This window comes from Vipera berus (assembly GCF_964194415.1).
Source record: "Vipera berus genome assembly, chromosome: 6".
Classification (NCBI taxonomy): domain Eukaryota; kingdom Metazoa; phylum Chordata; class Lepidosauria; order Squamata; family Viperidae; genus Vipera; species Vipera berus.
The window spans coordinates 5,176,905-5,191,112 of NC_138208.1; the positions used below are offsets into that span (position 1 = coordinate 5,176,905).

Here is a 14,208-nt window from a genome sequence, read left to right on the forward strand (position 1 = left end):
GTTTATATAGACATTAGTATATTATTTATAAGTATACTGTTTGTGTATATACATACACACACACACACAGCTCCATTTTTGTAGTGCTATAACGCGGTGGCTCAGCGGGTTAGGACGCTGAGCTTGTCGATCAGAAGGTCGACAGTTTGGTGGGTCGAATCCCGAGTGCCGCGTAACAGAGTGAGCGCCTGTTACTCGTCCCAGCTTCTGCCAACCTAGCAGTTCGAAAGCACGTAAAAATGCAAGTAGAAAAATAGGGACCACTACGGTGGGAAGGTAACAGCGTTCCATGCGCCTTTGGCGTCTAGTCATGCCGGCCACATGACCACGGAGACGTCCTCGGACAAACGCTGGCTCTTCGGCTTTGAAACGGAGATGAGCACCGGCCCCTAGAGTCGGAAACGACTAGCACGCATGTGCGGGGGAACCTTTACCTTTACCTTAACATACCTGAGTTACTTTGAACAGTCAATTCTTGGTCTGAATGGCTGCTTAAATATGAGCTAAATCGGTTTAATCAAAGATGGGCTACAATTGATGTAAATAATATCATTTTTTTTTGTTAACAGGCCTGCTAGGTTGAATTTATTCTGTGTGACGCGTACTGAAAATGGGAGAGAAAGAATACCACATTTACCCAGCAAAAAGTTCCTCAGCCTCTTGATAAGGTCTTTCATGCTGTCCCTTTCATTTTCAATTTGATATTTACTTTTCTCCAGTTTTCCGTGTATCAGCAATGTTTTCTCCTTGGTGTCTTCGGTCATTTTCCTAATACTTTTGATCTGTCAGAGTACATGTAGATAACATTGCTAAACAGCCTATGCATCTTCTCAGCTAAGTCTTAGCAGGATAAGGCTCTATAGCCGTGGTGGTGAACCTATGGCACGCGTGCCACAGGTGGCACGCGGAGCCCTCTCTGTGGGCACGCATGCCGTTGCACCAGTCCTAGGCCTTCAGCTGAGTTAATAAAACCTTTTCGCTTTAGGCCTCCGCCACCGTGTGCAAAAAAAAAAAAAAGAAAAAAGGTTCAATCAATCAATCAATTTCAACTTCTCGCGGGAAAAAAAAAGATCTCGCAAAGTTGGGATTGATTGATGGAACTTTTTAGTCCCACCCAGTCTGCCATTACCACTGCAGCCACGCCCACCCAATGGGCCACGCCCACCCAATGGGCCACACCCAGCCAATGGGCCACACCCACCCGGCACCCGACAATACATAAGTGAGTTTTGGGTTGCTGTTTGGGCACTCGGTCTCTAAGGGGTGCGCCATCACTGGTGTATAGAATTCAAGACACTCCATTTGTGGCCATGTACGGATTCTAGGCTGATCCTTATTTTCACTCCACCCCCAGGTTCGGCCACTGCTTCTCCTACAAAAACGATTGCACAAGCGAAGCCACAATTTAGACTTTTTTAACCTCCCCTCTCCCCCCCTCCGAATGAATTTGCCTGGGGCAAATAGTTTTTAAATAGCCACGTGTTAGACATATATAGAATCTGAGTCATAACATTTCTAGTATCTATTTTTACCATTCTAAGCCCGTCCACCATGAATGGGGCGGTTGTTAACTTCATTACTGCTGGAAAAATATCGAACTGGAGGAAACCACAAATGAAGCTAATCAGGGAAAGATGGATGGGAATAAACAAAACCAGCATAGTTCTCATGCCAGACAGTCTCTACCTTCCTGGTTTGTGGGTGTAGTATGGAACTAGTTTCCATGTTGTTTCTGTAATTTTTTTAAAAAATAGATTCTTTGTGCTGGACCTGGAGTTATTTCAGTTCTGAGAACATTTAACACTGTAATATAAAGCAGAGGTCCCCAACCTTTTGGGCACCAGGGACCGGATCCGTGGAGAAAGGTTTTTCCACAGACCGGAGGGGGCGTGGTTTTGTGTACTGCTTGCATCTCGCGAATGGGGCTTTGCTTGTTCATGCAGACCGGTTGCTGGCATGCTGTGGCCCAGTACTGGTCCATGGACTGGGGATTGGGGACCCCTGATATAAAGGATCTGCGTTCTTCAGGAACAGAGCAGGAAGCTCGTGTAGACATCCAAAAAAAGTTGCTCTTCTGGTGCAGACCAGCTATACTGTTGGAGAATAGAAGAAGGGGACGACAGAGAATGAGGTGGCTGGATGGAGTCCCTGAAGCAGTAGGCGTGAGCTTAAATGGACTCCAGAAGATGGTAGAGGACAGGAAGGCCTGGAGGAACATTGTCCATGGGGGCGCGATGGGTTGGACATGACTTTGCCACTAACAACAACATTCATAAACACCATACAAATGGAACAAATTGATTAACTAAGTCATTGTTCTTGAGAACAATAGTGCAGGAGCCACGTGTTATGATAAATGATGCAAAATGTTCTTCAACAACATCAGCAGTCACAGACTGCACAAAATGTGAAATTCCCTTGGAAATTTCTTTGCTACTTTGCCTCCAGAAGTTGTGGGTGCTCCAACACTGGAGGTTTTTAAGAAGAGGTTGGACAACCTTTTGTCTGAAATGGTATAGGGTTTCCAGCTTGAGCAGGAGGTTGGAATAGAAGACCTCCAAGGTCCCTTCCAACGCTGTTATTCTGTATTCTGCTATTTTTAAGAGAGATGTCCTCATGGCATGCGTTAAAGATCAAATCCAATGTCAATCATTGACTTACTGGGTACTAACATACATCTGTCTCTCGGCCTTACAAAAGAACACAATCAAGGAAGTAAGAACTACATAGCTCTCCATAAGAAGCTTTTAATACAAGAATTAACAGTAAGGTACAAAATTTGGAAAGAATAGGAGCTTGCAGACCTCTGAGATCATTAGGGTAGTTCATATTTGGAAGTTCTGGATGTCTTCTGTACCTTAGCTGGATTGAGCTGCCATTTATTAGATAAGCTGCTAACAAATTCTTTAATTTGTTGATGGTTTATGTCTAGAGTGCCTCTGGGTTTGTTGTGGGTGCTCCAACACTGTTGTGGGTGTTCCAACACTCCAACATGTGGGTGCTCTAACACTCTTTAAGAAGAGATTGGACAATCATTTGTCTGAAATGGTATAGCGTTTCCTGCTTGAGCAGACTAGAAGACCTCCGAGGTCCCTTCCCACTCTCTTATTCTGATTTCTTCCTCAGCTTCCTAACAATCTTTCACAATTAGCTCCCCATCTATTAACTGGGATTAATGCGATCTGTCTTTGGGGCACTGTTGAAAGAAAAATCAGGTCTAATTCCAAACTGGGAATAAGATGCTGGAAATAAAATGGAGGCTAAAATGCTGGAAATAAAATGGAGGCTGGCTGCTTAGGAAAGAAGGTTTAATGATGAGCAGAACCAACAACAGCATATAGTTCTGGGACAGCTGACAAACTGATTTGATGAGTCCGAGGATTTTTATACCATTTTACAGCATTTCGTAATTTGGAGGCTTGCTTTGTGTGCTTTTGTTATTCGATTTGTTTAGCTTGTTTCGCAAAGGCTAGCAATGGGTCTAAAATACTGGCTTCCTTGGGTTTTAATCCTGTCAAACACATGTAATTAATTTTACCCTCTCATCTTTAGTCTGTCGCCTCCATTGAGCTCTCTTTGTGAATCAGCAGACTTGATTCAATGTTTCCACTTTTCACAATAGCCAGGGGTTTCATGAGTGAAATATTGTTTTTGTATGTCTTTTCCCGAGATTTATTCTTGTGATTTGAGGGGTGGGGTGGGGTTAAAAAGGATTTGGGGAGGGGGACATTATTACCACAGCACTTGGAAAACTATGAAGCTTTTGAAGCTCAGGAGCTTGCAAGAAACATGAGTGTTGAACATACGGTACCTTATTCTGAAATCCTTGCGTCTGATTGATTAGATTATTCAACAGCAGTTCCGTGCGCTCGGCCTTTCTAAAGGCATTGATAGAAAGAGGGTACGCTCCATCACAATTTGGACCGCCGCAATGTTTGTTGCCCGGCCTGTCGCGACACAAAGCCCCGCCACACTCTGCCACAGCACACGACACATTTCCTGGCATCCCGCATACCTGCACAAAAATACAAGCGAGGCAATTCATACCGAAGTGGCCAGCAAACATGTTACCAAGTGTGTTTTCATTCTGCAACCCAAATTTACTGGGAGGTGACCAAGATTAATTCACATTTCACTACTTCATGAGCATTGAAATTTATTTATTTTTAAAATAGTGCACAGGTAGTCCTCAATTTACAACAGTTCATTTAGTGACTGTTCAAAGGTTACAGCAGCACTGATAAAATGAACTTACAACCAGTTCTCACACTTTACGACCGTTGCAGCATCCCCGTGGTCGTGTAATCAAAATTCACATGCTTGGCAACTGGTTCATATTTATGATGGTGTCCCTGAGGTCATGCGATCCTCTTTTGTGACCTTTTGACAAGTCAGTGGGGGAAGCCAGAATCATTTAACAACCATGTTATTAACTTAACAACTGTGGCAAGTAAGATCATCAACTGGGGCAAAACTCACTGAACAGGTTTCTTGCTTAGCAACCCAGAAATTTGGGGAGTTCAATTGTGGTCGTAAGTCAAGGACTACCTGGACAGTAGTTAAAATCACAGGTTGAAACCTTTTCAACTGACTGAATAATACGTCTCAGGACAGCTGAATATAAGGACAACATATCTGATATCACATTCGCTCTGATCCTGATGTATCCGCTTCCAGCGATTCGGCTGATGCTGTTTCTTTTTCCCAAGAAATTAATTATCTTACTTTTTCGTTTAGATTTTCGATCTCTGAAATTGTGAACGTCCTCAGTTGATCCAGCGTAATGTTTTCCTTTACGTCCAGATCGTTCAGGAGGGCAAACACCTCGCTCCTTGCCTTTCCTCCGTCAACTATGACGGATTTGGTTTCCTTGATCCTCTTCTGAGCAGCCAACGTTATTTGATAATAATTCTTTATTTTGTTGAAAAAATCTAAATTGAACGACAAGGTCATTTAACCAGGGCACTTCCCACGACATCAATAAATTGAGCAAATGTAAAACTGTGTACTATGATAAGAGCAAACCATTTGTTATCATTTACAGTTTTTTTATTATTAACCTTTTTATGTTGCTGCAATTAAGGGCTCTCGGCAGCTCACAGTAAATTGTAGTGTTGGACTACAATTCCCACATTTTCTAGGCATACATAATTATCCGGTTGTGGGATGATGGGTGTTACAATCCCACGTATCTAGAAGGCTTTAGCGGCAGGCTGCTATATAAATGTTATGCCGTAATTAATACAAAATTAATACAAAATACAAAAAGTCTCTTTTTGCAGTCACTCAATGAACGGTTGTTAAATTGAGGACTATCTGTTAAAAAGCATCAGTCCCCAAATGGTTTGTGAACAAGTTCTGGTTTTGAGCTATTAGAAAAGATACTTTGAAATGTTTTCAATGGGTAAAAACTTTTTAATTTTTAATTCCTGGCCTGCTTACCCTGGAATTGCAAGGAATTCATCCTGCAGTGCAGATCTTTTCTCTTCTGCAGGGTTTCAGAAAGATTGTCAACATCTTTGTGTAGGTTTTCAATTATGCGGTGGAGATCAGGAAACTGAACCAGAGGGCCAGGTTGCAGAAACATGCGAGAAACTCTTTGTCTAAAAAAGAAAAATAGGTCAACGATTATGTTAGATTTAATGTTAAGATTAGCACTTGACCTCACTTTAGTATCTCGCTCGATACTGGAGCCATTTGTCTGGGTTTTTTTTCCAGAAGTGGCACTTGAGTGTACACACATAGACTTGGAGATCCTCTGAACAACTGTTCTGGAACTGTGAACTAAAATGCTTTGTAGTCCCAATTTCAGATAGTATAAACTCAACGAAAATTATTTTAAAATAAATATTTATTGGCCAGGAATTCTAAGCAAAGACTTATGTTTGCAGTAGATTCATCCAGTCATAGAAGCATATTTATGCCCATATTTGTTCATTCTCGTAGTGTAAAAAAGGAGTGATTTCTCCATCTCAGCTAAGCATTGTTATGGATGCTAATCGATGCATGCAGGATGGTGATTAAAACAAAGGGCTTTTACAACCTGGCACCTAGCCAGGATGTCCTGCAATAAACTTTGAAGCTCCTCCCACTGACTAGATAAGATATAGGACTAACTAACAACTAGAGACTACATTTCCCAGAAGCCATCTCTTAAGGAATCACCGTTTAACCCTTTACATGCTAAATGTTCTTACATAGAGTTCTATTAGGGATACAGCATTAACCCTGTAAATGCTAAATACTCTAACACAGTTCTTAATTCCTGAGCTAGCTATAATAATGGACCAGAGGACGATATATTGGTCCAGCACAACAACGTTTAATTAAAAGTATTTGCAAGTGATGTATTCAGTAGTTAAAAATAAATTTCATACAGATATATGATAGGTTGGCAAGGAACACAAATTTGAACCCCACCATTCTGGACCCTTTTAGAAATTAAAAGATGGAAACATTTAATCCATCCATACATACATATATACATACATATTTATTTATTGTTGCATCAAGCTAGTGGAGAAATCAATTATTCTGGAAAAATAACGTCAAACATAATGAATACAGGTCATTTTCGACTTAACAACATTTCATTTAGTGACCGTTTAAAGTTACAATGGCACTGAAAAAAGGGACTTCTGACCGTTTTTCACACTTACGACCATTGCAGCATCCCCAGGGTCATGTGATCAAAATCCGGAGGCTTGGCAACTGGCTCGCATTTATGAGGGTCGCAGTGTCACGTGATCACCTTTTGCAACTTTTTGACAAGCAAAGTCCATGGGGAAGTCAGATTTACTCGTGGTCCTAAACTGAGGACTACCTGTATTTATAACTCTGATTTTTAGAAAGTAGGAAACACAATCCTTGGTTGCATAAACTCACATGAAGTATTAGTCCTGCTTTGTAAAGCCTTAGCAATGCCCCACCTGGAATAGAGCATCCATTTTGGTCACCAGATTACAAAAAAGATGTTGAGATTTTTAAAAAGGGGCAACTAAGATGATTAGAGGCCTGGAGACTCAAACATATGAAGAACAGCTGCAAGACTTGGGCTTGGCTAGTCTAGAGAAAAGAAGGACCAGGGACGACATGATAGCAGTGTTCCCGTATTTGAGGGGCTGCTACAAAGAAGAGGGTGTCAAATTATTCTCCAAAGCACCAGAGGGCAGGACAAGAAACCATGGATGGAAACTAGTCAAGGAGAGAAGCAACCTGGAATTAAGGAGGAAGTTCCTAACAGTGAGGACAATTAACCAGTGGAACAGCTTGCCACCAGAAGTTGTGGGTTCTCCATCACTGGAGGTTTTTAAGAGACTGGACAGTCACTTGTCTGAGACAGTATAGGTTCTCCGGCTTGAGGAGGGGGCTGGACTAGAAGACCTCCAGGGTCCCTTCACCTGTATTCTGATTGGATGGATGGAAGATTTTTAAGAAGAAATTGGACAACTATTTGTTGAAAATGGCGTAGGGTCTCCTCCTTTTGAGCAGGGGGTTAGACTAGAAGACCTCCAAGGTCCCTTCCAGCTCTATTCTGCTTGACATAGATCTCTTCCAGCCCTACAATTTGATGAGACAACTTACCTAATATTGTCCTGGACTTTTTCGATCTTCAAGAGTGCCTCGGACGACAGAAAAGGGCTTTTCAAGATCTTTCCTAGGTCAGAAATTTTATTTTCATAGCCTTTAAGATTGAAATCACAGCTCGGCGTTGCTCTCCTCTTCTCCGCTAGCGTTACCACAACTTTCAATAATTTCTGAATCCTCTGAGACAGAGAATTCGTGATATTGTCCCACCGATCAAAGCAAACGTGACAGCGAGAACAGGACGGGAACGCTTGATTGTGATTGCGTGCACACTGATCGCAGCGCTCTCCGGTGACTCCGGTGCGGCAGTGACACACTCCGGTGTCTTTATCACAAGCAGGAATCAGAGTTCCCTCCTTGTGACACTTACATTCTGACGAGGAGAGAAACAACAACGTTAAATTGGTGAAAAGGAAAAGATGGAAAACAAACAAATAAATAAAGCAATACAGGTCACCCTCAACTTGCAACCAGAACGGACTCAAAACCTTTATGTGGCTAAGTGGGAAATTGGTGGAGTTTTTGCCCGATTTTTTACGAGTTTCCTTGCCGCGTTTGTTAAGTGAATCCCTGCAGTTCTGTTGTGATTCAGGGTCAGCCTGTGGGTTCGGCAGTTGGGTCGGACGACTCAGAGGAGGAGGGGGGTGTTGAAGAGCTTGCTGAGGGGGTTGGACAGCTTGATGAGAGCCCCCAGCCAGGCCCCTCCCACCTGGTCACGACGGAGACCCAGCTGTGTGAGCCTGACAGCGTGGATGAAGATGACCCACAGCTGGCCCTGTTCAAGGACGCCCGACGCAGGAGGCAGTCAATCAGGAGTAAACAGAGGAAGGCAATGGGGCACCTCGGAAGGAGGCAGAGAGAAGCCACGCCCTGAACTGTATAAAAGGGGAATGCGTGGGAGGGCTGGTTTGCTGAAGGCAACCGCTTGAATAGTTCCTGTTTCATAGCTCCTGTTTCATGGTTGGTGTCTTGTTTTGCTCTGTTTTATGTTAATAAATTTGGCAGGCTTAATTCCAGCCTCTTGCCGTTTGTAAAGGGGTTGTCCCTGCCTTTTCTGCAGGGCCGGTAGCAGGCTGGTACAGAACAAGTTCTTCAATTAGTCACACGGTTGTTAAGTGAATCAGTGACTTCCCCCGTTGACTTTGCTTGTCAGAAGGTTGCAAAAAGGGGATTGCATGACTCCGGGACTGTCGTACATGTGAGTCACTTGTCAAGCATACCAATGTAAATCACGTGACCAAGAGGATGCTGTCACAGACATAAGCGGGGACGATGGTCATAAGTCACTTTTATTTTGCTGCTATTAAGGACTCTCAGCAGCGGACAGTAAAAATTAAAAATTTGGAATGGAAGTTAGAACAGCAAAAATAACACGGCAGGTAGTCCTCGGCTTACGACCACAACCGAGCCCCAAATTTTCCACGGCTAAGGAAGACAGTCATTAAGCAAGTTTTGTCCCATTTTACAAACTTTCTTGCCAAAGTTGTTAAGCAAATCGCTGCAGTTAAGTTAGTAGCATGATTGTTAAGCAAAACTGGTTTCCCCCATTGAGTTTGCTTGACGGAAGGTCACAAGGGGGATCATGTGATCCCAGGGACCCTGCAACCGTCGTAAGTACATGTCAGTTGCCCAGCCTCTGAATTTTGATCAAGTGACCGTGCGGATGCCTCAACGGTCGTAAGTGTGAAAAATGGTCGTACGTCGCTTTTTTCATTACCGTTGTAACTTCAAACGGTCACTAAATGAACTATTGTAAGTCGAGGACTACTTGTGATTTAAGGTTTTTAGTTATATGAATGTACCTTACATTCCTTGTGGTATTTGCTGCTTTTCAGCTGTGTTGGACTACAATTCCCATATTTTCTAGGCATAAATAATTATCTGGTTGTGGGCTGATGGGTGTTACAATCCCACAAGTCTAGAGGGCTTTGGCAGTGGGCTGCTGTGTATGTTATGCCATAATTAATGCAAAAATTCTAGGATTCGTTAAACTATATAAGTCTAACAAACTCAGTCCACCTACCGATGCAATCCGTGCCATAATGGTTTTCAGCACAGATGTCACAATGTCTTCCGGCATAACCTACTTCACACGAACACTGACCTGTAAGCTATAAAAAAGGGTCCGCAATTAGAGATTGGCAAGGGGGAAAGCAAGCAAGGTCATTGTGCTTCAGCTAGATCCTGAAGGTTGCAAATCGCAGCTTGTTTGATTGTTAAAAATTGACCCTTCAAGGTAATCCAGACAAGAAGCAGAACCATGAATACTAAGTCTATTGCAAGGGGGTTTGTTGTTGTTGTGCCAGCAACTGGTCTGCACAAACAAGGAAAGCCCTATCCACAGGATGCAGGCAGCACACAAAGCCACGCTCCTTCCGACCCATGGAAAACCTCTCTCCACATAACCGGTCCCTGGTGCCCAAAAGATTGGGGACCTCTGATATACACTATGTCTTTTTTTCTGAATAAAGTTTCCTGTTTTCTTGTTGCAGTTAAGGAGAAAAGCACATGTGGACGGTGCACTGTCACCTCGACAATACAGACCTTTGTTGGCAAGATGACATCTGCTTTTTAATCTGCTGTCTGCCTTAGCTTTCCTCCCAGGGAGCAAGGCATCTTTTAATTTCATGGCTGCAATCCCCAACTGCAGTTGTAAGATGACATTAGCGGAATCTTGCAAGTACATCTCTTCGCCCTTACAGTCCAAGACACTAGGGTGGGTCCTTTCTGAGGTGCTTACCATTTCCTCCCTCCTTCTGAGGGCAAGGAAATCTTTTACATGCTGCCTGCCCAGTCTGTAGCTCTTCCTCTCCCCTCATCCCCACATGCCCTTATGTATTATGATAAGATGATTCAGTTGAATAAATGTTTGGGCCTTGGCATTCCACCATATCCTTTAATTTTAAAAATAAAGCAAGAAGATCAAGATTCTTGCCTGATCACAAACGTTGTTTATGGAATGTTTGGGATGGCAGCCACAAGGACAGCAGCCTCTTCTCTGGACCATGTTCCAGTAGCCAGGAGCACATTGGTCACACTTCTCGCCTGTCACATGAGGCAAGCAAGGGCACTCGCCAGTGGTCTGGTCACATTCACAAAAGTCACTTCCAGGTGGGCATTTTGCTGGATCCACACCCGAAAGGCTGCAGTTACATTCTGAAAAGACAGAAGGATGATCCAAGATTAAGATCAGACCATCAGTCAAGAAGCCAACAATACCCCAATCAACAAACCGCCAAACAAGTTCTCAGTAAACAGCCTAACCAAAGACCACCAACACTAACAGGGCAAGCCACTGAGAGCAAATCCCACTCCTTACTAGCACTGATGATATTATCTAGTTGGGTAATGAAACATCTGCAAGAAAACAACCAAGCTCAGTGAGCACCAAGGACACACACACACACACGATGATCAATTTAGTAAATAATTTCCTATTACCATGTTTAATTAATTGACACTTATCCCTGGCACTGTTCCAGTTGGTTCCTGTGCCAAGAAAGACACATTAGGGTTCTTCAAACAATTTCCTTTATTGTTCCCCATCTAGAGACAGAAAACTTGCCAAACTGAAGAAGACTACTTGTACATAAAACATATATTCTGGAAACTGTTAGGGAGGAGCCGGCTTCGCCCTCTTTCTCTCACACAAGCTAAACTTCACTGTCTCTTGCTGCTCTGGAATGCAGCCCCTCCCTCTCTCTCTCTGCTGGAATCCAGACTACGTTCCACCGCAATTGCTTACTTTCGCAATTCCTCAGAAGTGCTGATCCAAAGTAACCAGGTTTACAGAATTGGCAGTTTGGTCCGTGAGTGTTGTATAAACATTTTAAACACTCTCCAGTGTCCTTGTTGCAAGACTTTGGGTCTGCCACGTCCGTGTTGTTATTGCAGGAGCAAGGAAGACATTGACTTGCGGCTACCCTTGGATTCCCATAGAACCCACTGGAGCACTCGTCACAACGGTCACCTATGAATGTGAAAGTCACACACAATTACAATCAATTAAATGTACTGATACGTAAGTTGGTTATTACAAGACTAAATTTTCCAACACCAACCAACCAACCTGTTAATTACTAGTAAAAGCTCATTGGATTCAAACTGCTGGAATTCATTGTTGGAATGTATTTCTATGCAGCAAATATACTAGTATTCAGCCAGTAGATGGCAGTATTTACACTTTTGAATCTATGGTATATATTCTATGGTCTCTTGTCCTAAGTAGAGTTTCCTCTTTCTTGTTACAGTAAAATAATTGAGCAGTAAAGCACATGTTGACTGTACTCTTTGTCTGTGGTACTTTATATAAACAGAATTTCCTACACAAACACTTACATTTCCTGCTTCCTCTTGCTTAGAACACAGAATAACAGAGTTGGAGGGAACCTTGGAGGTCTTCTAATCTAGTCTAACCTCCGGCTCAAGCAGTAGACCCTATACCATTTTGGACAAATGGCTGTCCAGTCTCTTCTTGAAAACCTCCAGTGATGGAGCACCCACAACTTCTGGAGGCAAGCTGTTTCACTGATTAATTGTTAAGAAATTTCTCCTTTATTCTAGCTTGGATTTCCCAGTTTTTCCTCAGTTCCCAGTTCCACTTATTGTACTTCTCGGATCTCAGAGCATCCTGTTGTCCTCTTTCACTCCAGCAAACTTCTGAGATCACTCCTTATTTCCCACAGTCCTTGGTTTTGGGAGAATTTGAGTCTTAACTGCTTCTAAGCCTAGTACAGGTAATCCTTGACTTACAACGGTTTGTTTAGTGACCGTTGTGCGAAGTCAGCCCCCCAGAGAAGGAAATATTAAAAGGGCAGAAAAAAAAATTCATCAAAAGATCTTAAAGAGGCAGAAAAGCATGCCCAGTTTTCTTAATAGCCCCAAGTCTCCCTACCCCAAGCAGAAATCAGCTCTGTAGAAATGCAGATGTAATAATCCATTCAGGAAGGTTGGAGGCCCCCAGCTAGAAGCTTAGGAAGACAAAGACACCTAAAATCTACATACCCCACCCAGACTCTAAGGCAGGACATAATAGGAGATGCCAAAGGGCACACCCGGACTCAGGTCAGAATACATGACACAGGAAATACAAAGCTTCAAACAGGAACAGGAAACAACTCCAAACAAAAGCCCCATAGGATATAAAAACCCATTCCCTACATGTGCTCTCTCTCTCTTTTTCTTCCAGCGCCATCTTTCTGTCTGGCTCTCCTCTTCAATAAACTGCAACCTTCTTTCTAAAGCAGTCGCCATGTTGTTTATTCCCGGCTTGGACTGGACCCTGGTGAAGACTTTTTCTTCAACACCGTTCAAAGTTAAAACAGGATTGAAAAAAGTGACTTGCGACTGTTTTTCACACTTTTGACCGTTGCAGTGTCCCCATGGTGACGTGATCAAAATTCAGATGCTTGGCAACTGACTCATATTGATGACGGTTGCAATGGAGTCAGCTTTTGCGACCTTCTGATAAGCAAAGTCAACGGGAAAAAGCCAGAATCACTTAACAACCGTGTTACTAACTTAACAACTGCAGTGATTCACTTAACAACTCTAGCAAGAAAGGTCGTAAAATGGGGCAAAACTCCCTTAAGCAATGTTTCACTTAGCAATAAAAATTTCGGACTCAGTCGTGATCCTAACTGGAGGACTGCCTGTGTCACTAAGATATACTGAATTTGGTAGAACGAAGTAAGTGAGTAAGTACAGTAAGTAAGTAAGTCAGTAAGTCAGTAAGTGTTAGTATAATTTGTGGCACAGCTTCCCAAATAAGACATGGAACAATGTGACATTTTTTGTGAATCTTTAGCCACAAAGAACAACCTATAGATGGCAGGTTTCCTACCTGAGTATCCCACAAAACATTTGCAGACTAATTGTTTGGTCCAAGGGTCTTGGAAGCAGGAATGTGCAAAATATCCCTTGCTGGTTGGGGAATCTGGGCACATGCAAGGACGACAAGGTTTTCCTTCTGGAGGATTTCCATAATACCCATCCAAACACCTGCACCAAACGTAGTTAATAGTGAATGTTTAAAAAAAAATACTGCATCGCGTAAAAAATAACTAAAACATCATCCTAGAAAAGTAATCAGTCTAAATAAGTCCTACAAAGACCGAGCGTTATAAATATATTGTGATGGAATGTGCACCCAGAGAAGGATTAGAATTAGAACAGAGTTGGAAGGTCATCTAGTCTAACACCCCCCCCCCCCCGCCTAAGCAGGAGACCCTACACCATTCCGGACAATTGGCTGTCCAGTCTCTTCTTAAAAGCCCCCAGTGTTGGAGCACCCACAACTTCTGGAGGCAAGTAGTTCCACTGGTTGATTGTTCTCACTGTCAGGAAATTCCTCCTTACTTCTAGGTTGACTCTCTCCTTGATCATGAAGGGATTTTATCATGCTTAAGGTTGATGTTAGTAATATTGATATTAGTAGTGATACTTTGTCATCATCTTTGTTTATGTGCAAGCAGTTTTGTAGGTGCTTTACATTGGGAAACTAGTTGTATAAAAGCAAATGTTTCATGCTTTAGGTACAGGGGATTGCTTACATGAAAAGAGCATGGTGAGGGGAGCTGTGGTGGAGCCTGGGTTGTTGTGTATGAGTTATCATGTAGGAAT

The 14,208-nt window shown here is 42.8% G+C and overlaps 1 protein-coding gene across 1 annotated transcript in view; it reads right to left on the reverse strand.

The window, feature by feature from the left end:
* The window catches only part of LAMB4 (laminin subunit beta 4), a gene marked incomplete at both ends in the record, with an annotated part of 71,289 nt that overhangs the window by 5,632 nt on the left and 51,449 nt on the right, over window positions 1-14,208 (reverse strand). The window contains 9 exon segments of the mRNA XM_081331936.1: window positions 638-782; window positions 3,812-4,015; window positions 4,726-4,931; window positions 5,443-5,603; window positions 7,585-7,960; window positions 9,611-9,698; window positions 10,523-10,743; window positions 11,333-11,557; window positions 13,430-13,587. Of these exon segments, the coding sequence (XP_081188062.1) occupies window positions 638-782; window positions 3,812-4,015; window positions 4,726-4,931; window positions 5,443-5,603; window positions 7,585-7,960; window positions 9,611-9,698; window positions 10,523-10,743; window positions 11,333-11,557; window positions 13,430-13,587 (1,784 nt within the window).